Source organism: Elephas maximus, chromosome 1, assembly GCF_024166365.1.
Source record: "Elephas maximus indicus isolate mEleMax1 chromosome 1, mEleMax1 primary haplotype, whole genome shotgun sequence".
NCBI classification, from domain to species: domain Eukaryota; kingdom Metazoa; phylum Chordata; class Mammalia; order Proboscidea; family Elephantidae; genus Elephas; species Elephas maximus.
The window spans coordinates 54945690-54967656 of NC_064819.1; the positions used below are offsets into that span (position 1 = coordinate 54945690).

A 21967-nucleotide genomic window follows, 5' to 3' on the forward strand; every position below is an offset into this window, starting at 1 on the left:
GAATCAGCATGCATTTGAAATAACACGGTGCTAATGTTTATAGCAGGGACTCAAATGGAATCAAACACTGGCTTGCTTTAGAGAATGCTTTTTTTTTTTTTGCACTGGTTTTGTCTCGGTTTAGTAACTTCAGAAAATGCATAAATTCAAAATGGCTGTGTAGGTATAAAAAATGAGAAGAGGCCTTTTCTTTCACTATTCAGTAAATAAATTAACATTTGAGCTGAATGACCTGGAGGGGTCACATAAATAAAGGTAACTCCTTCCAGTTTGAATTAGTAATTTGGTTTGGTTGAAGCCACTGAACTATCCAGTCCTGTGACAGACCTTTGTCATGGATTCCTATCATGAGAGGGAATTTTTAAGAAGTCATTACTTTACCTTAAAATATCCCAGTAATACGACAATGTAATTTGTTTTTAAAGACTTCCAGGGAAATCCTCCTTTTACTTTTCATAATATTTAAAGAAGATATTTGTCTTTATAGTTAGCTTACAACCTTTCTTCTGCAAATTAAATAGGACCCTCTCTGGACTGCCGTGGGCTGTTTTGTGTTTTTAATTTGTGTGTAGTTGATGTTTACGTATCTCTGTGATACCAGCAACAGATTATGGATCTCGTCAAATAAGAGAATTGAGCTTTTTCTTTTGAACACAAGCTACTTTATATGCATTTGTTAAATTTTATCCTCAAAGCAATCTTCTATCACCATTTTATAAATGTGTAATCAGAGATTCACTCAAAAGGGTCAAGTAAATGGCTCACAGTCATTCTAAGGGTAGAGTGTGGACATAAGTTCAGGTCTGCCTGATTCCAAAGCCACACACTCTCCCATGTTGCCTGACTCCCTTAGAAGTAAAGCAATAAATGAATTATATATCATGTCTTCTACTCAATTTCCATAAGACATTTTGAAAGCCCTAACCTCCACTCAGGCCAAGTTGATTTTCTTATGGAATGGCTGAAGGGCAGTGCGATGGATTAAAGGTGACTGGCAGAAAGAGAAAAGAGACATCGGAGAATTGGCTAATCCATAACCTGGACAATCAACTTCTACATAGTTCAGTGAGTGTAACTTTCAGACTTGCTTGGGCACAATTTATATTAAGTGGCATATTCCACCTACATCCCAGCAGGCCGCTTCACCAGAGAATTCTGAGTAGAAAAGAATTTCTCCCTGGGTACCAGTGAATCCATGTTAAAAAAATTCACTCGACAGGGTGATGATTAATTTGGTATGTGATCTTGGCTAGGCTATGGTGCCCAGTTGTTTGGCCAAACATTAGTCTAGATGTTTCTGTGCCACTATTTTGTAGATATGATTAACATTTACAATCAGTTGACTTTAAGTAAAGAAGATTACCTTTGATAAGTGGGCGGGCTTCATCCAATCAGTTGATGCTTTAAGAGATAAACCTGAGGTTTCCCAGAGAAGAAGGAATTTTGCCTCAAGATTATAATGTAGAAATCTTGCCTGAGTTTCCAGCCTGCTGGTCTACCCCACGGATTTCATAGTTGCCAGTCCCCGCGATTGCATGAGCCAATTCCTTAAAACAAATCTCTCTAATATACATAGGTATGTATATCCTATGGGTTCTGTTTCTCTGGAGAACCCTGACTAATATGCAGGGCAAATATGGTGGCCTAAAATTAACTTTAATTTCAAATATTAGTTGCAAACCTGGGTAGAACAGAATGCCATTCACATTACTATTTCAGGTGAATTAGTTTGAGTTGCATTGACAAAAAGGAATCACACGAAAGCCATGTTTTTGCCATGACTACTCACATTTGTCCACATTTTCCCAGGTTCTTCTCTCTGCTAAGCCAGGGAACGTTGGAACTCTGGGTCTTGAAAAGGAGAATTTCAGTGTTTTCGTCTGCTGCCGAAGTTCTCTCTTTTCATAGTTCCACTTACAGAATGTCCTCATCCCATATATGACATCATGGAAATTACAGCTTCCGGAACCTGAAAAGAGAAGTTAGAAACGTGAAGGTGGGTAGAAACACTGTTCATCAGTTGTAGATTGCATCATTGCAGTTGGAAAAGACAAATCCATCATCTCATGAATGGAACCCATCGTGCATTCATTCATTCATGAAATCAAAGAAATGGAGCTCTTACAATGCATTAGCTAGAACTACAAAAATTCATAAAATATGGTCCTGTCCTCAAGGGTCCCACAGCCTAGGAGGGCAAACCATTGACTTAGGTGTGCCATGCCAGGACCTTTTCAATTGCCTCATATACATGAGAAAGCTGGACAATGAAAAAGGTAGACAGAAGAAGAATTGATGCATTCAAGTTGTGGTGTTGGCAAAGAATATTAAATATACCATGGACTGCCAGAAGAACAAACAAATAAGTCTTAGAAGAAATACAACCAGAATGCCCCTTATAAGTACGGATGGCTAGACATTGGCTCACTTACTATGGACACATCATTAAAGAAAACAAATCACTAGAAAAGGACATCATGTTTGGTAAAGAAGGAAAATAGGGGAAACCTTCAATGAGATGGATTGACACAAGAGCCACAACAATGGACTCAAATATACCAATGACATGAAGATGGCACAGGACCAGGCAACATTTTGCCCTGTTATATATAAGGTCCTCATGAGTTGGAGCCAACTCGGCTCGGTAGCAACAAATAACTAACAGCTGGTGAGGGCACAAAGAAGGGAGGAGGTAAACCTTCTGTGGAGTCTTGAGTGAAGGGTAGATACTTGCCAGGTGGTTCTTACCGGGGCAGAATGCTTTAGGCCTGTCATTGATTTAGCCCCTTTTTCCTACCATCCTTCCCATTGCCTCATTATCCCTCTTTAAACCAATTTAATTTTAGCTAACCCTAATTTATCAGCATGAAGCTGCCAAATGTGTCTAACTCTCCCTCTCACCAGCAGCTAGTGAAGCTCACTGGAGCCACATGCACTTCCTGTTTCCTGAAAATGAAGAAAACTGGTGTTTTGACAATGTTTTAAACAGCTTAGATGCAAAGTCCAGAATTTGACTTTTTTTTGAGGGGGGGGCGGGGGATGGACAAGGCTTTTGGTCTGTTAGTACTAGACAGTTTTCTCTTCTCTTTCGTCATCTTGTAGATGTAAGGCTCAGTTTTGGGATGAATGTGTGTGTTTATGGATCAGAGTTGAAATCCATATACAGTCATGCTTTGCTTAACATCCATGATACGTTCTCTGAAATAGGATGTTTTGGGATTTGGACATTGTGTGAACACCATATTATGGATGAAGGTCCTTTCAGGCATTCATTTCCATATTAAAAATGTGCTGGGGCAAATAACTGCCCTCTACAATTAGTTTAAGCTTTCAACAAAGTACTCAGCTTCTTTCACATCACCACTCACAGAATTCCCACTCGCTTTCATGATATGCAACGAAAAACGTTGTTCGAAGCACTTGAACCACTCAGAGCTAGCACTAAACTTGGTATAGTAGTCTAGTCCTGCTTTTTCTTTAAGCATCTCGAACAGGCCTCGTGCCTTAGCAATGATTGCCAACATGCTGAGAGGGATTCACTTTTGTGTTTGGTCTTCAATCCGTGTCGTTAGCAACATGGTCCCTCTTGAACTTTCATTAGCTTTGTAGCTTTCAGTGGAGCTGATCCTTTAGCAGCTTGGAGAATTTCTTCTTTGTTTTTGAGGATCCTTGTGATTGTCGAGTGCAACATGCCTAAATCTGCTACAGCTTGTTCTCTAATCGGGACTTCTGAACTCCGTTATAACCTTATGGACCCCAGATGTGTATGTGGTCAGACATTGCCCAAATGGACATCATGTGGCATATGACTGTATTTACAGAAGCCCTGATATTTAAACCATGTGGGGCACCTGGAAATTTTTTGAGAACTGGGAATCTGAGTCTTTGTAAAGGGAGAAGGTTTTGCTTACCAAGAGTGAAAAATCAAAACTAAGTGGGCATTTTAAAATCTGGAGCAAGAAAATAAGGATTGTGTCTGGCACATAGAGGAAGATCAGCAAACCGTTTGATGGGATCAGGCAGCTACCCTTATGGGGAAGGGAAACACTCCTAGAACTGCTTTCCAAACAGAGGATAATTGGGAGTTGGTCTCCTTGCTCTTCTACTAGGATGGCAGCAGCTTCCTGTAATTTGGGTTTGACAAACACAGTATTTATAATCTTGGTGAAGAGAGGGAAATAAGGAATTTTCCTCTGAGGCACTTGCAGTGGCCGGGCAAGGGGACATGGGTGCATGACTCATTTGTTCGGCCTAAACCCATCCACCGTTATCCAAGCACCCCTGCGCCAGGCAGGGGGGAACCAACAGTGAGGGTGCTGTGTATCTGCCACTTGTCTCATTTCCTCTTTAGGTATTCACACCTTGAGGCATTTCAACTGAGCTCACCCAAGGTGTCTGAGCTTACAAGGCCACCACTCAAAGCTAATTCATCTAGGGAGGGATCCCATAAAGTACAGTACCCTGAAAAATATATAGATATTCATAAATATAATTCATAAATCCATATATACGATTATGTATTTCATTAATTTTTTACTGTGAAATGTAGCACACATACAGAAAACTATAAAACAAATGCATAGTTTAGTAAATTGGTATAAATGTAACCACCACCCAGGTCAAGATATGTAATACTCCCAGGACTTCAGAAGGCTCCCACATACCTTTCCCAGTATAATGCCCTTTCTTGGTCACCATGAGTTGGAATCGACTGGATGGCAACTAACAGCTTTCTGCTAAACCCTTGCCTGAGTCCCATGCAAGGGGGCCCTGCACTGAGACTTGTGTCTTAGGACTTCTAGCTTTCCTTTGGCCATCTACCTTCTCAAGCAGGGAGGGGCCTACAGGGCCAAGAGGCTGGGTCTCCCTTTCTAGACCAGGCACCAAGTACTGGGACTTTAGGATTCCCCGTCCAAATGATTGTCGGCCTAATTCCAGGTCTTCACAGGTCTCTTCCCTAGGGCCACCTTCCTGAGGAGTGTGGGGTGGGGGTGGGGGTGGGAAGAGAAGCCCGATGGACTGGGGTTCAGGGTCTGGGGTCTGGCTCTTGTGCCACATGCTTCAGCAAGAAGCTCCAAGCAGCCCTAGAATTCTAATGTCCAACATGGCCTTGCAGGTCACCAGGAAGATATATTTGAACATCTTTTATTTAATAACTTGTTAGTTTAATTTACAACTTTTAAATATTTAGGCACATCATACACGGCTCTCCATGTGTATTGTTACCTTAAGCCCCACAAATGTTAGGGGCAGGCCTGTCTAAAGGTAACTATCTTGTTATGGTAATTACCTCCTTATTTTCTTCATATTTTCCCCGTTTAAGTCTCCATCCCTCCACACTATAGTTACTTTTTCCTGTTTCTGGACTTTGTTTAAACGGCTCTTACAGCATGTATTCTTTTTTTTTTTTTTCACTCAGCATTATGTTTGTGAAAGTCATTTATGCTATTGCCTACAGCTGTAGTTTATAATTTCCGTTGCTGTAGAGTAGTCATGGAATCCCTGGGTGGCCCAAATGGTTAGGCGCTTGGCTACTAACAGAAAGGTTGGCTGTTCGAATCTACCTAGATGTGCCTTGGAAGAAAGGCCTAGTGATCTACTTCCAAAAATTTGGCTATTGAAAACCCTATAGAGTGCAGTTTTACTCTGACACACATGGGGTTGCCACGAGTCAGAGTCAACGTGATAGCGACTGGTGCTGGTGGTGATGGTGTAGTATCTGTTGTGTGAATATATCACAATTTATCCATTCATTTTACTGTTGATGGATAATTGAGCCATTTCCAGTATTTGGCCACTATGAATAACACTATGTAGATCTTTGTTGTGCATAAGCCTAGGAATAGAACTACTGAACAACAGATATGCATATCTTCAATTTTAGTGGAAAAGACCAACCTTTTTATCAACATGGTTCTACCAATTTATAGTCTCTCCAGCAGGGTAGGAGAGTTCCCATCGCTCCTTATCCTTGCAATGTTAATTTCTTTTTAGTTTTAAACATCCTATACTGGGAACATTTTTTTGTATGTTACCACTCCTCTAAAAAATTTCTGGTATTATTTTCCAGTTATTTGCATCCAAAGATACCAAAGTGACTATAGTAGCTTGGAGTTCCCAGTTGACTGCTAATAATATTACTTGTTGCTGTTGTTGTTAGCTGCCATTCAGAGAGCCCCTGACTCATGCTAACCCCATGTACAATGATGTTGTGATCCATAGCATTTTCATTGGCTGATATTTTTAAGGTAGATCACCAGGCCTTTCTTCCTGGTCCATCTCAGGCTGGAAGCTCCACTGAAACCTGCTTAGCATCACAGCAACACACAAGCCTACACTGGCCAATGGATGGTGGCTGAGCTTGAGGTGTGTTGGCTGGGAATCAAACCTGAGTCTCCTGAATGAAAGGCAAGAATTCTACCACTGAATCACCACTGCCCCGATAAAAGTAACCAAAAACCAAATCAAAACCGTTGCCGTAGAGTCAATTCCGACTCATAGCAACCCTATAGGACATGGTAGTACTGCCCTATGGTGCATTCGAATTGCCGACCTTTTGGTGAGCAGCTGTAGCTCCTTACCACTACACCACCAGGGTTTCCAAGAATACTAGAAGTACAAAATAATAATTATAATAATATTCATAGTTTTTATTTGAAATATGGCAGCTATGAGCAGGTCTATAGCCCTGGAAGATTTACGATAAAAAAATCCAAGATCTAAACAGGGTTGGTTAATACAGCATTTTAAAGAAACAAACATTTCAAAGTGGCAGACTGGTTTAGAGAGTAAACCAACACATCCAATACCCGTTTGGCACTGACCTCATCCTCTTGTAGGAATGTGTATGTCTCTGGAGCATGCTGTGATGGCTATGACAGCGCTGGGCACAGACTGCTCAATTACCAGCTGGGGTCAGTCAGGACCACCTTAGAGGAGGAAGATCAGCTGAGGAGCCCCTCAGCTTGCAGCTCATTAACATACCACATCTGGCAGCATCTGTTCTTCCAAAAAGGAGCAATAACCATGTGCTCTGGCCATCAGAAAACAAGGAACCTGAGCAAGCATCTTTGGCAGAATTAAACATAAGCCTTTTCACATGCATACTTCCTTCTCTACCTACTTAGGTCCCAGAGATTCCTCACCTTACCTTCCTCTTGCTTAAATCCTCAATCCCCTTGCCCCTCTGTCCTTTTGATGCATTCGCCTGGCCAAAGCCCAGCCTTGGATGAACTCAACTGTTTACTTTGTCCACATCAATTCCCCAGCTGTTGAGCATGGCTGGAAAACCAGACACCCTACAGATGGTGCCCCTATAAACTCAGGGTCACCAACATCATTTGGGACCTTCTTATGGCCAGGCGACCCTTCTCTATCTCTCTGGTCAGCTCACTCTCTCATCCTTCCATTTTTTTCTTTTAAAATGATAATCCTTCTCTGTAATGATGTATTGGGTATCTATTCTAGACTCTCTGGCTGTTGTAGATACAGAATGGCCATGTTATAGATTGAATTGTGTCCCCCTCAAAAAAGTGTGTCAACTTGGCTAGTCCATGATTCCTAGTATTGTGTAATTGTCCACCATTTTGTCACCTGATGTGATTTTCCTATGTGTTGTAAATCCTACCTCTATGATGTTAATGAGGTGAGATTAGTGGCAGTTATGTTAATGAGGCAGAACTCAATCTACAAGATTAGGTTGTATTTTAAGTCAATCTCTTCTGAGATATGAGAGAGACACAGGACCTCCTACCACGAAGAAAGCAGTGCTGAGACAGATTGCTTCCTTTGGCCCTAGGGTCCCTGGGCTGAGAAGCTCCTCAACTGGGGAAGATTGATAACAAGGATCTTCCCCCAGAGCCAAAAGGGAAAGGTTTCCCCTGGAGCTGGTGCCCTGAATTTGGACTTCTAACCTCCTAGACTGTGGGAGAATAAATTTCCCTTCGTTAAAGCCATCCACTTGTGGTATTTCTGTTATCGAAGCACTAAATAACTAAGAGCTGCATTATGCAGGTGACATAAACTTGCTTGCTGAAATTGAAGAGGACTTGAAGCACTTACTGATGAAGACAAAGACCACAGCCTTCAGTATGGATTACGCCTCAACATAAAGGGAACAAAAATCCTCACAAATGGACTAATAAGCAACATCATGATAAATGGAGAAAAGATTGAGATTGTCAAGGGTTTAATTTTACTTGGATCTACAATCAACACCCACGGAAGCAACAGTCAAGAAATCAAAAGACGCATTGCATTCGGCAAATTGGCTACAAAAGAGCTCTTTAAGGTGTGCAAAAGTGAAGATATCACCGTGAGGTCTAAGGTGTGCCTGACCCAAGCCATGGTGTTTTCAATAGCCTCATATGTATGCTAAAGCTGGACAATGAATAAGGAAGAATTGATGCCTTTGAACTGTGGCGTTGGCCAAGAATATTGAATATACCATGGACTGCCAAAAGGACGAACAAATCCGTTTTGGAAGAAGTACAACCGGAGTGCCCCTTAGAAGCAAGGATGACGAGACTACATCTCACATACTTTGGACATGTTATCAGGAGTGATCAGTCCGTGGAGAAGGACATCATGCTTGGTAAAGTGGAGGGTCAGCAAAAAAGAGGAAGACCCTCAAAGAGGTGGATTGACAGTGGCTGCAACAATGAGCTCAAGCATAGCAACAATTATGAGGTTGGCACAAGACCAGGCAGTGTTTCGTTCTGTTGTGCATGGGGTCACTATGAGTCCGAACCGACTTGATGGCACCTAACGATGATGAAACAACTAAGATAGACTATTTCAAACTTTCACTACTCTCCTTAAGTCTCATTGTATCATCTCCTTATCACTCTCCTTAAGTCTCATTGTATCATCTGTCCCTCTATATATGTGCCATTGAATCAACTCTGACTCATGGTGACTCCAAGTGTGTCAGAGTAGAAGTGTGCTCCATGAAGTTTTCAGTGGCTGATTTTTCAGAATTAGATCACCAGAAGCTGGGAGAGACAAAAAGGATCTCCTTCTAGAGCCTTTGGAGAGAGCGTGACCTTGATGACACCCTGGATTTGGACTACTAGCCTCCAGAACTATGTTCCATTGTTTTAGGCTGCCCACTTTGTGATCCTTTGTTATGGCAATGGCAGGGAACTAATACAACATCTCTCCAATATTTGACACCATTAAAAACTTTCTCCTTTCACCATATGCTTTTCCCGTGGCACTGGTCTGCGTGGTGTTTCTCCTGTCTACTGCTGCCCAGCCTCCCCCCTAGGCTCCTGTCTCCCTGCCTGCCCTCATGGTGTTCAACCCCCAAGGTTCTGACCTCAGCTGTCTCCTACTCTAACGACAATTATGACTTTAATTATTATAGCCTGTGGGCTGATGTCTCTCAAGGCTGTCTCTCCAGCCCAGGCCCTTTCTCTCCAAATCCCACTGGGTGTCCCTCTAGTACCTTACACTCACTGGTTCAGAACTCATGGCTCCTCTTCTAATCCAACCAGATCTTTCCTGCTTTGATTTTCTCTCTCAGTTAATGGCATCATTGCAGCAGATCTTGGGCATTACCCTGGTGCTTTTCAGTTGCTTGTCTTTCTCTCCAGTTTTTCATGTTTCTCAGTTATGACTCCTAAAAAAGTTCTTAAACATCTCTGTTCCTTGCCACCCCTACTGCTGTTACGCTAGTCCAGGCTGCCATTCTCATTTGGATTTTTGCATTGGCTTGAGACTTGGCTCCCTGTAATCCTTTTTCATGGTGCAGCTAGAGCTAAAAAGCCAAACCAAACCCTTTGCTATTGAGTCAATTTCAACCCGTAGCAACCCTGTAGGACAGCGTAGAACTGCCTCAAGGCTATAATCTTTACAGAAGCAGACTGCCACATCTTTCTCCCGTGGAGCAGCTGGTAGGTTCCAACTGCTGACCCTTCGGTTAGCAGCCATGTGCTTAACCATAACACCTCTAAAATATAAATTTGATCATGTTAGTTTCTTCCCTAAAAGCTTTTACTCAACTGACTAAATATTTTATATTAAATTAAATTAATTAAGGAACTAGGATTATTAGTTCAAAAGCATGAACTTAAAAATTAATGATTGGTAATAATAATCAAGAAATTATTATGAAATGTTTGAGGTGTGATAATGGTATCATGGTTGGCTTTTTAAAAAGGAATCTTTGTTTTTAGAGATACAGAATAGAGAACAACCCAGTGGAGTGGGGAGATATAGTGACACAAGTTTGGACACGCACTGAGAATTGTGGAAGCTGGGTGATCTGTACTATACTCTCTACTTTTGTATATGGAAAATTTCTACAATAAAACATTTTTGAAAGCTAATTTCAAAACTCAAGCAAAACAAAAAAACCTGCAATGTTTTTCTAGTGTCCTTAAGACAGTGTCCAAAATTCTTAAGATGACTCACAAGATCCTTCATGATCTGGCTCCTGCCTACCTTTCTTCCAAATGCACAACACCAGTGCTTAAAAAGATTTGTTAAATGGATGAATAGGTGGGTAGATGAATGTATAGATGGATGGATGGATGGGCGGACGGACAGACGGATGGACAGATGGAAGGAAGGATGGACAGACAGATGGACGGATGGACGGATTGATGGGTGGGTGGCTGGATGGCTAGCTGGATGGAGAGCAGAAAAAGAGCCTCAGAAACTCAAATTTCCACCCTGGCTCTACAAATAACTTTCTGTGGGACCTTGGACCTCTCACTCACTCTCTTTGGATCTCAGTTTCCTCATTTGTGACATGAGGAGCAGATAGATCACCATTATTGAACTGTGTCCCACGTTCTGTGGGGGACAGAGACAGAGGGAAGAGAGAAAACCAAACTCATTGCCATAGAGTCGGTTCTGACTCATAGCGACCCTATAGGACAGAGTAGAACTGTCCCATAGGGTTTCCAAGAAGTGACTGGTAGACTCAAACTGCTGACCTTTTGGTTAGCAGTTGAGTGCTTAACCACTGTGCCACAAGCTCTCCACTTCTACTTTAACCAAAACATTTCCAGTTTTAACTGCTTTATATATTGGAACTCTTGGCAATATTTGGTTTAAAAAAGTGTTTCATTGTTTACAAAATAAAATAACAACTTTAAATACCTCCTTGGCTTAGGTAACATCTCAGATTCTTTCCAACAGCGGTAGACTATGATCACACAAAGATTTTACAAGTTAAAGCATATGGGTTGATGAACATATAACACAGATTTTTCTCCAAAAAAGCCTGATTTAATAAAAATTTATTTCTTTTCAGTAAAAGAAATTTGTTAAAGGACTTAATGCAATTTCATTTTTAAGCCTTTTAAAGATATCCATATAAAACATCCACAAATTAGAAAAGCAGTCTTTTATTGGACCATATGTTGGAATTTGGGGTTTTGAAATGTGATCACTGCCCACATGGGACCATGAGACGCATGTGTGAGCAACATTGTACATGAATAGGACTGTAAGACAACAAGCTCCTTGAGGATACTGACTGTGGCTGCTCCGTCTTTGTTTCCCCCAGGACCTAGCTCCATACATGGCACACAGTAGGTGCTCAGTGAATGTGTATTGAACGATGACTTGAGGTAAAGTAGACTCTTTGACTAGGGCTCTGTCAGAATTCTTGGTGATGGGAAAGGGTGGGTGGAGTGGAATCCAGAAACCCAGACTAAGAGCCTTGGTGCTGACCTGAGTAAGAATAGCGGGACTTCTGTGTGTAGGATGACTCTCTCTGTGGGTTGGAATAATCACGGCTGAGGAAGGCATCTCTGAAGGCCCCCTCAGGACAGTCTGTCTAAGTCCCTGGTTTCCTGGGAACCCATTCCATTTCCTACTCTGAGGGTGGTAGACTACCAAATCTATATTTTTCTAGTCTTTCCTTGGATGTATTTCTAGTCTTCTTTTTTAAGGTCCTTAATACGAAGGGGCCTGGGCAGCTGCGAAGATATGATAGGCTCTTTGACCTTCTGTACCTTCCATGTAGCCGTGGGGAACTACAATGTGTAGAGATGGCAGGAAGTCAGGAGACCTGGGTTCTAGTACCAGGTAAGTGAATTTGAGCAGGTCAGTCATTTGTCTTCTCTGGACCTCAGTTTCCTCATGTGTAAAATGAAGGGGTAAGATAAAAATGAGTCCTCAATTCTATGTACTCTTTAGATTATCATCTGGTTATATAATTGGTAGGACACCAGGAAAGCCATTATTGACCAAATCTTTCTCTCTCTCTCTCACTGTCTCTCCCTGTCACCCTGTATGACATTTCCACTTTACTGTGCCTTTGTGATAAAGTACTGGAGGCCACACTGAAAGTGCAGTGCCATTTAATTAAAGGGGCATTGGTGGTTCAGTGGTAGAATTCTTGCCTTCCATGCGGGGGACCTGAGTTCAATTCTGGTCGATGTACCACATGCACAGGCACCATACATCTGTCAGTTGAGGCCTGCTTGTTGCTATGATACTGAACAGGTTTCAGTGGTGCTTCCAGACTAAGACTGACTAGGAAGAAAGGCCTGGCAATCTGCTTCTGAAAATCAGCCAGTGAAAACCCTATGAATCACAGCAGCATGATCCGCAACCGATCCTGGGGATGGTGCAGGACTAGGCAACATTTCATTTTGCTGTATATGGGGTCACCAGGAGTTGGGGGTCGACTTGATGGCAACTGACATCACTTTTACCACCATTTAATTAAGAGCCAAAGAAACTAAGCACTTAAAAAAAAAAAAAAATCAGCTATAAATACCATAAATTGACAGAAGCTATTTAGTTAGCCTGTCACCAGCGGGCAGCATCCTGAGGGAATGGGGCTTGACCTCAGCGAGCTTTATGGGGGAAGGCGTCAGGAAGGCCTTCAGTAGGGTAAAGGCAATGTCCACCCAGGAGGAGCAGAGCGTGAGAGCACAAACAAGTTTGGTCTCCTGGATGGTTTTCCTGAGGCCAATTCTGCACCAAGGGCTAACGTAGCCAGCAGAACTCACCTCCCAGACCAGTGCCAGCACCTGGAGCACCAGTCTCCTGAACCTGCACCCTGGCTAATTTGTCTTTCTCAGCAATTTCTTTTCCCCAGGCTGTGGCACATTGCTGAGGTTTTGCTTGCCAGCCAATGACGGCGTCCTTGTCCCACTCTGTGATTTGCACAGTTTATTTTGGTAGGTAACTAAGACAGAAAAAAAAAAAAAGACAGAGCTAATTAAATCCTTCATAAAACAATCAGTTACTAGCATGCAGAGTGAAAAGTCAGACATGTCTGCTGCTCTTTGGCCAGAGAGATTGTGTTCTTCTGCCTTCCCTTAGGTCCTATTTGGGAGCCTAACCAGGTTACCTGTGAAAATGTCTTCTTGCTCATGTTATATACTTTTTCCATTTGTCCAAAAGCAATAAATAAATACCAGGATCTCGTCAGGCCAAGCCAAAGAAGATTTTGTTGGAGATTTAATACCCTAACGTGTTGGACAGACTTGAATTTTTCTGGCTGAACGGTCAAATTGGGTGGTTTGGCTTGATGAACCAGCTGCAATGTTGTTGGCATATTGCTTTCAAATGACCTTGCTTCTTTCAGAATAAGCCACAGAGGGGCCTGGCCTTGAAGAGAATTGGAAACCCACAGGTATGTTTAAATAACTACACTTTCCTTAAATAACACTTTCCTTTCTTTTAAATGAGTAAGATTCAGTCAAGAGACAGAGATGAAAGGCTGTTCATGGATTCGTACACCCATATGTGCACCCTGGAGGCAGAGCAACAAAATAACTCAAGTTTTAACATTTTCCACAAACAGCAAGATATTCCCAACTGCCGTCAAAAATCTGACGAAGAGAAAAGCATACAGACATGACCATGAAATAAACGAGGGGGAAAATCTGAGCTCTCGGCCCTCTGAACACCTTCTGGACTTACGTAACTTCTTGCTGAGCACATGGCCCTGATTCTCCGCCGGCCTCTGCCAGCATATTTTTAGGAATCCCCTGGCAGAGGAGAGGACATTGTTTGCCACATCTTCCTCTCCTATAGTTCGTGGACGCAGACTCTTTACAGGGACTTTCAGCTACCTCTTTCGACTGCCTGGTATTAATTTTTACTCCTTCTTCTTTATTAGGTCTCTGACTCATCTCTGCCTAGACCTTTGGGTTTCCTGGAGGCTGTGCTTCCCCAGACATGCTGCCCTGCCCAGTTAACTGAATGTGCCGCTGCTTGGTCTCACAGGATGGCGCCATGAGTCTCTCAACACCAGAAATGGAGAGGTTTTCCCCAGCTCTCAAGCTCACATCTTATCAGTAACGGAGACTTGTCATCTCTAGCTCCTTAAGATCTCCCAGTTGGGGCAGTGGTGGTTCTGTGGTAGAATTCCTGCTTTCTGTGTAGGAGACCCCCTTTCCATTTCCGGCCAATGTACCTCATGCATAGCCACCACCCCTCTGTCAGTGGAGACTTGCATGTTGCTTTGCTTTTGAACAGGTTTTGGCAGAGCTTTCAGACTAAGACAGATTAGGAAGAAAGGTCTGGCTATCTACTTCCAAAACAGCCAATAAAAACCCCACAAATCACAATGGTCAATCTGCAACCTATCATGGGAATGGTGCAGGACCGGGCACCATTCCATTTCACTGGGCATGGGGTTGCCATGAGTTGGGGGATGGCTTGATAGCCGCTAACAACAACAGCATCTCCTCACTCCCTCCCCGCCTCTCCTACCTCTCCACATCAGTTGCTACCTCTTAATACAGGCATTCATTGTCTCTTACCTCGACTACTGCAACAGTCTTCACACTGTATCCTGAGGGCAATGGGAAGATCTGGAAAGATTTTAGCTGGGAAGTTACTTGATCACTTTTCTTATGATAGGAATGACACTGAATAAGCTGAAATGGAAGCAGAGAGAAATCCAGTGCAAAGCTCTGCTAGTGGTCCAGAAAGATATGATGAAGGTCAGGATTAAGCCAGTGACAGAGCCAAGGAAGTGGAAAGGAAATGGGTATTTAGCACGTAGGATGGAAACGGACATAGAAACTGTTTGGAATTAGAAGGTGAGAGAGAGGGAGCTACTTGTAATAAATGTCTCCCAGGTGGGAACTTAGGAGACTGGGAGAATGGTATCATTCAAAGAAAGAGGCAATTAAGAATTAAGTCTGTGGGAAAATCACGAAGTCAACGTGCCATGTTAAGTTGGTGTTTTATGTGTGGAATGTCATCTGAGGGGAAAGTGCATACTAGAGTTGGACATACAGGTATGGGATTCAGAGAGAGGTGAATTGTCGGAGATATACATTAACATATGGCTAGATAGACAGCTGCTGTTCAGTAGACTTCAACTTATGGTGACCTCATTGCCCGAACCTGCATCATCCTCACTGTCGCCGGCATGTTTGAGTCCATTGTTGCAGCTACTGTGCCAATCCATCCCACCAAGATTCTCCCTCACCCTCCATGGTCCTCTACTCCACCAACCATGACATCCTCCTCCAGTGACTGATCCCTCTTGATAACATGCCCAAAGCAAGTGAGTCAGACAATGTTCTGTTGTGATCCGTAAGGTTTTCACTGGCTAATTTTCATACAATGAATAAGGAATACTGAAGAAGAATTGATGCCTTTAAATTATGGTGTTGGTGAAGAATATTGGATATATCATGGACTGTCATAAGAATGAAAAAGTCTGTCTTGGAAGAGGTACAGCCAGAATGTTCCTTGGAAGCGAGGATGGTGAGATTTCCTCCCATGTACTTTGGACATGTTAGCAGGAGGGATCGGTCCCTGGAGAAGGACATCATGTTTGGTAAAGTAGAGGGGCAGTGAAAAAGAAGAAGACCCTCAATGAGATGGATTGACACAGTGGCTGCAACAATGGGCTCAACCGTAGCAACAATTGTGAAGATGGCACAGGACCAGGCAGTGTTTCGTTCTGTTGTACACAGGGTCACTCTGAGTCACAACTGACTCGACAGCACCTAACAACAACAACAACAGTTTTCAGAATTTGATCCACCAGGCCTTTCTTCTGAAAGTTCTTCTGAAACCTGTCCACCACGGATGACCCTGCTAGTATTTGAAACACTGTTGCCATGGGTTCCAGCATTACTCCACATTTAGAAGAGCTGACTGATGGGCGGTGGAGATTAGCATATAGGCGGTAGCTAAAGCAGAGGCATGAATGACACCAGCCAGACAGAGCCTATTGAGTAAGAGAGGAAGATGGCAAAACTCCAGAGAATACCACTCCCTGAGGGGCAGACAGAGAGAAGGGGCCTGGGAGGTAGGAGGAGATTCCAGAGGGTGTGGCACTACACACAGCTAGAGAGGAAAGAATTTGACAATTAGATTATCAGCGTCCTTAAGGAGATCCATTACAATGGAATGATGGGGACAGATGCCAGATGTACTGGGTTGGACAGTGTGTGGAAGATGAGAAATTACAGGCAGTCTGGACTTCTCTTTCTAGAAGCTTTGCTGTAAAGAAAAGAAGGGAACTAGGAAAGAAGAGTGACAGCCTGAGAGATTGTGGTCTTACACATATGCTGTAGTGGTCTGTGCACCAAAGGCAGAGAGGCACAGTGTAGGGAAGAAGGAAGGGAAGGGAGAGAGGGTGGTGGAAGGTGTGGGAGGAAGGGGGTCCCAAGCCCAAGCGCTTCCAAAACGTGGAGAGAGGGAGGGGACTGTTGAGTTGTCTGTGTTCTCCACACCACTGATGACTCACTTCTGTTATGAAGTTAGAGTTTGCCTTCAGACTTTGCCATCTTAGAGTTTCTTGTCTTCTATACACAGGGCTTCCTAGCTTGGCGTGTTTTCTCGTTACTCTGGAGCTGTTGCTAGCATATGGTCATACTCAAAAAAAGGAACCATCAATAAGATTACTCAGAGACTTGGCTGCTTTCTCCTTGGCCATTTTGTCTTTAGGCTGAAAAAAAGAAATAGCTCACTTTTCTAAAGGGATATTATGCTCACTTTGAAATATGCCCTGCATGTCAGTCCTGAAAACTATGGTCTTCCTGGACACTCATGAAAGAGAAAATTTTGTTAAAAAAAAAAAAAGCAATTTTTTTGTTTGTTTGTTTTTCTCTGCAAAGTTGCTCTACTGAACTGTGGAAGGTAAGAATTTTACCATCAAACCACTCATGTCTTCACCTCAGAAACCACTAGGGTTATCTAAATGAGAGATTTATTGGGCACTTAGGATTCATTTGGTTCCTGTCCTGTTTTTATAATATTTTAGACTATTTTTGTATGTAAAGTGACAAAGATAAAGCACTTTACTTGTGGTTGTAGCAGACACAGTTTAGAATATCTGCCTAGCTCAAAAAGATCTCCCTGGTTGCCTTGATCGCTCAGAACAGTGGGGCCCAGATTTCAGTATGTACAACAGTGGCCTGGACCAGGGATGGCTCCTGACCCAAGTTTAGAATCAAAGTGTTCTGCAGTGCAGGCTGAGCAGAAGAGAGAAAAAATACTTTTGAGAAAGAAGATGGAGATAGAAACAGCAATAGGTGACCAAGAAAAAGTCTTCCTTGGGTTCCTTGTGGCCTTCCAGCTCTGGGATTTTGTCCCCTCCTGATGCATGACTGCATACCTGCCCTTGGGACCCAGGAGACAGGTCTTTGTCTATATATTGATCCCACCTTCCTTTTTCCTTCTCCTCTCACTGATTTGAGCTTTGCTGCCTGTCATGTATTGAACTATGTTCCCCCAAAATTTATGCTGAAGTCCTAACCCCTAGCACTTGTGAACATGACCTCATTTGGAAGTAGGGTCTTTAAATATGTTATCAGTTAAGTCATACCAGGGTAGGGTGTGTCCTCATCCCACCCAAATACTGTCCTTATAAAAGGGGAGAAGGTACACAGACTGACAAGCAGAGCCATGTGACTCTAGCTGCAAGCCAAGGAATACCTGAAGCCACCAGAGGCTGGGAGAGAGGCATGGAGCAGATTCTGTCTCAGAGCCTCAGGAGGAATCAACATGGCTGACACCCTGATCTCAGGCTCCAGCCTCCAGAATTGTGAGACAACAAATTTCTGTTTTTATAAGCCTCCTGGTTTGTGGTATTTTGTTACAGCAGCTAGCAGTAGCCTAATTTATAGGTATAAAGATGAAATAAAAATGGTCCCTCCTTGGATTGTATAAGAAAAACTCAGGTTTAACAATTTCAGTGGTAACAGCCATGGGAAGTAAAATGAGGAACCCAGTATTCTAATTAAATCACCCCTCATATTCTCTAACCCCCTTCTTCATTCCAGGAAAGCCTTAGGAACGAGAAGCAACAGCGACGGCACACCTTTTACACTTGCCTGTGAGACACTCACAGGTTGTCCACATTTCTAAAGAGCCAGAAGACCATTAGAAAAAGGGCACCTGTTGCCACTAGTGATTCCTTCAGGAATATCACACCCTTCTGATCAGAGGCTGAACACACCAGATGGTCCCCGAGCATTAGCACGTGCAAAGTAGTTTTTACCACTTACAACAAAAAACAAAGCACACCAGAACAAATGCAGGTCCATTTCTGAACACCCCCTAACTTGAGAAGGTTGTCTGAGTGGAGATGATGACTCTTCTATGTGTACCCCATTTTGCGTCATAGAAGGGGGACTTAAAAGGGGGCCTACTGTCTGCTGATACCAGCTGTCTACTTGTGTGTATGAATGTGTGTGGTGGGGGTGGAGGAGTGAGGGGCCACTTAGATGGAAGTTGTTGTTGTTAGGTGCCGTCGAGTCAGTTCCGACTCATATCGACCCTACGCACGACAGAATGAAACACTGCCCGGTCCTGCACCATCCTCAAATCTTTGTTATTCTGGAGCCCATTGTTGCAGCCACTGTGTCAATCCATCTCATTGAAGGCCTTCCTCTTTTTCACTGGCCCTATACTTTACCAAGAATGACGTCTTTCTCCAGGGACTAGTCCTCCTGATAACACTTCCAAAGTATGTGAGACATAGTCTCGCCACCCTTGCTTCTAAGGAGAATTCTGGCTGTATTTCTTCCAAGACAGATTTGTTTGTTCTTTTGGCAGTCCACAGTATATTCAGTATTCTTCAGGATAGGAAGATAGCAGTGAGAAATACACTTTTTTTTTTTTTTTTTTTTACCAATCGCTATAAGTCGGAATCGACTCGACGGCACTGGGTTTACTTCTTTACAGATTAAAAAAATTTTGAAGTGTGTGTTAACTGTTCAGAAGAAAGAAAGGAAGAGAGAGGGAAAAAAGAAGGCAGAAGGTAGGAAGGGAGGGAGGGAGGGAGGGGAGAAGAAAGGAAGGAAGGAAGAGAGGGAAGAAAGGAGGGAGGGAGGGTGCAGAGAGGGGACAAGGGAACCAGCAGTTACCACCAGAAGTGACACTTTTGTTTTATCAGAATCATAGTTGGTTATTCTTAGAAAAGAAGACATTTTCAATTTCTTTCTCTTGAGCAGCTGACAGGTTGGAAGAAAGCCTGACACAAAAAGGCCCTGCCTATGGCCGTAGCAGTGTATCTTAGTGATTCTTCCCTCACCACGCCCCCAAGGGGCAGAAATCGGGGCAGAACTAGCATTTCTACCATCCCTGGCCATGTCTACCTAAACCAAGAACCACCTTCTCCTTGATGGAGCAGAGGACCCAAAACCTCATCAAGTGTTAAAAGAACGAGACCAGAAATTCCTTCCCTCACGCTGAAGCCTATCATTCCTCATCTCCCAAACGGAAAGCAGACTTCCACCATCACCACGTCTGAGGGAGAAAACAGCGACTCAGGACTCACACTGATGTGCGGGAAACTTAAACTGCCAGTTTTCTTGAAATAGGTTTTTATAGAGAAGTTGATTCCTCACCTTTGTTATGAAAGACAGGGCCTAGAGACAACAACTTACAAGTTTACTGGGCACTGTCCTGGGTAGCGTTGCCAGATAAAATACAGGACACTCAGTGAAATTTGAATTTCAGATAAATAATTTACATACTAAAAACTAAAAGCACACGTACACACACACACACACATATATATTTGTTGTTGTTAGTTGCCACAGAGTCGACTCTGACCCATGGCAACCCATGTGTGCAGAGTGGAACTGCTCCATGGGGTTTTCAAGGGTGACCTTTTGGAAGCAGATCACCAGCCCTGTCTTCTGAGCCATCCCTGGATGTGTTCAAACCACCAACCTTCAATATATACTAAAAACCATGCAGTCAAATTTAACTAGGTGTCCTGTATTTTTATTTTGCCAAAGCTGGCAGCCCTAGCCTGGGTTCTAGCCTGCTTGGGTGGAAGCTCTAGTCTCCAGGATTAAATCACGAGTGGGAAGGCCAATTGGTCCCTTTCATTCCAAGTAAGCAACAATCAAACAACGCCCTCTTCCAAATAGGTCATTAGATGCCCCTGATGGCAGGTTCTAATATGACAACCACCGCTGACTTCTCCACCACCTCTTGTCCTGAAAAATGGAGACCATCAGTCTTAAACTACTGCTCCAGGTCGCACAGATACAGCACGATTGCCCACTTTGCTATGGAGAGGTGAAGTTAATGCCCTGTCATCAGACTTTGTGTTTCTAGCAGGTGATACGGATTTGTGCCACTTGATCCAATTTTCTCACCTGGTCTGCCCACTCTCATGACTTAAAAATGCAATGGCTGTCGACCTGGCTCCAACTCATGGTGACCTTACGTATAACAGAACAAAATACTGCCCGGTGCTGGACCATCTTCATGCTTGTTGATATGTTTGAGTCCATTGTTATGGCTACTGTGTCAGTCTGTCTCGCTGAGGGGCATCCTTGCCTTTGCCAATCCTCCACTTTACCAACAATAATGTAGAATGACTATTTGTTTTGTTGAGATGTGCCCTTCTAATAACCAGGATGCAGCCTAAGGCAGCCCCTTCTAGGTGTCAAGGCATCTAACAAACCACTAAGGTGGCCACTTGGTAACTATGGAGTGAGAACAAAGAGAGTGGACCATGTCAACAGCTTCATTCCAGGGTAGGAGGTCTTGTGAAACACCCCTCCCACCACAGAGAACATTCCTCCAGTGGCCTGGCCCTGCTGGAGCAGGACTTGCATTTATGAGGTGGCCTGCTTAAGGGTTTCCTGTGACACCAGGTCAGAGTAAAGCCAACTACCCTGCTTTCATCTTTGCCCTACTCTGATTTAAGGCACAGACAATGTCCATGGAATATTGCTCAGGTTTCCTCCTCCATCAAAGAGAAGAATTTTACACATGTAAAGACCTCTTGGTGGTCCAAACGGTTAACACACTCGGCTGCTAACTAAAAGGTTGGAGGTTCAAGTCCACCCAGAAGTGCCTCGGAAGAAAGGCCTGGTGATCTACTTCTGGAAAATCAGCCATTGAAAACCCTATGTAGTGCAGTTCTACTCTGACACACATGAGATCACCACGAGTTGGGACTGACTCAAGGGCAACTGGTTGAGTTTAAAGACCTCTTGGAATGTATGGCCTTAGGTTACATGGAATCCAAAGAGTGCAGCCAGCCCTGTGATCACAGCAAACACAACAACCAATGTCATAATTACGGAGAACATGGTTCCCAGCGCTCCACCTCCCAGGGACAGAGAAGATGTGTAAACACCGCAACAGCAGGCTTGTCTTCTCTGAATGTCCCTCCTTCCCAGGCTCCAGCTCTCAGTCAGTCCATGGCCTGACTCTCTTCTGAATGGTCTGTCTGGTGGAAGGAACGATCATGAACAGGAGGAGTTGGCTCTCTGGAAAAGGTAGTTTTCTAGGGCTGCCATAACAAAGTACCACAAGGTAGGCAGCTTGAAACAGCAGAAATTTATCCTCTCACAGTTCTGGAGGCTAGGAGTCCAAACTCAGGGGGTCGGCAGGCCCAAGTTCTCTTTGAAGCATCTAGGGAAAGATCTCTCCTCTTCTCCCTTCTGGCAACCGCAGGCATTCCTTAGCTTGTGGCAGTATCACTCCAACCTCTGATCTCTGCCTCACCTTCACCTGGCTGTCTTCTCTCTGGATCTGTGTCTCTTCTTTTCATAAG

At 43.4% G+C, this 21967-nt stretch overlaps 1 protein-coding gene across 3 annotated transcripts in view; it reads right to left on the bottom strand.

Moving 5' to 3' along the window:
• The window catches only part of NEDD9 (neural precursor cell expressed, developmentally down-regulated 9), a 217636-nt gene that overhangs the window by 125419 nt on the left and 70250 nt on the right, over window positions 1-21967 (bottom strand). For all 3 annotated transcript variants that reach the window (XM_049883422.1, XM_049883416.1, XM_049883429.1), the window contains one exon: window positions 1790-1969. In XM_049883422.1, the coding sequence (XP_049739379.1) occupies window positions 1790-1801 (12 nt within the window). In that variant the 5' untranslated portion in view covers window positions 1802-1969. The remainder of the gene's footprint in view (window positions 1-1789; window positions 1970-21967) is intronic.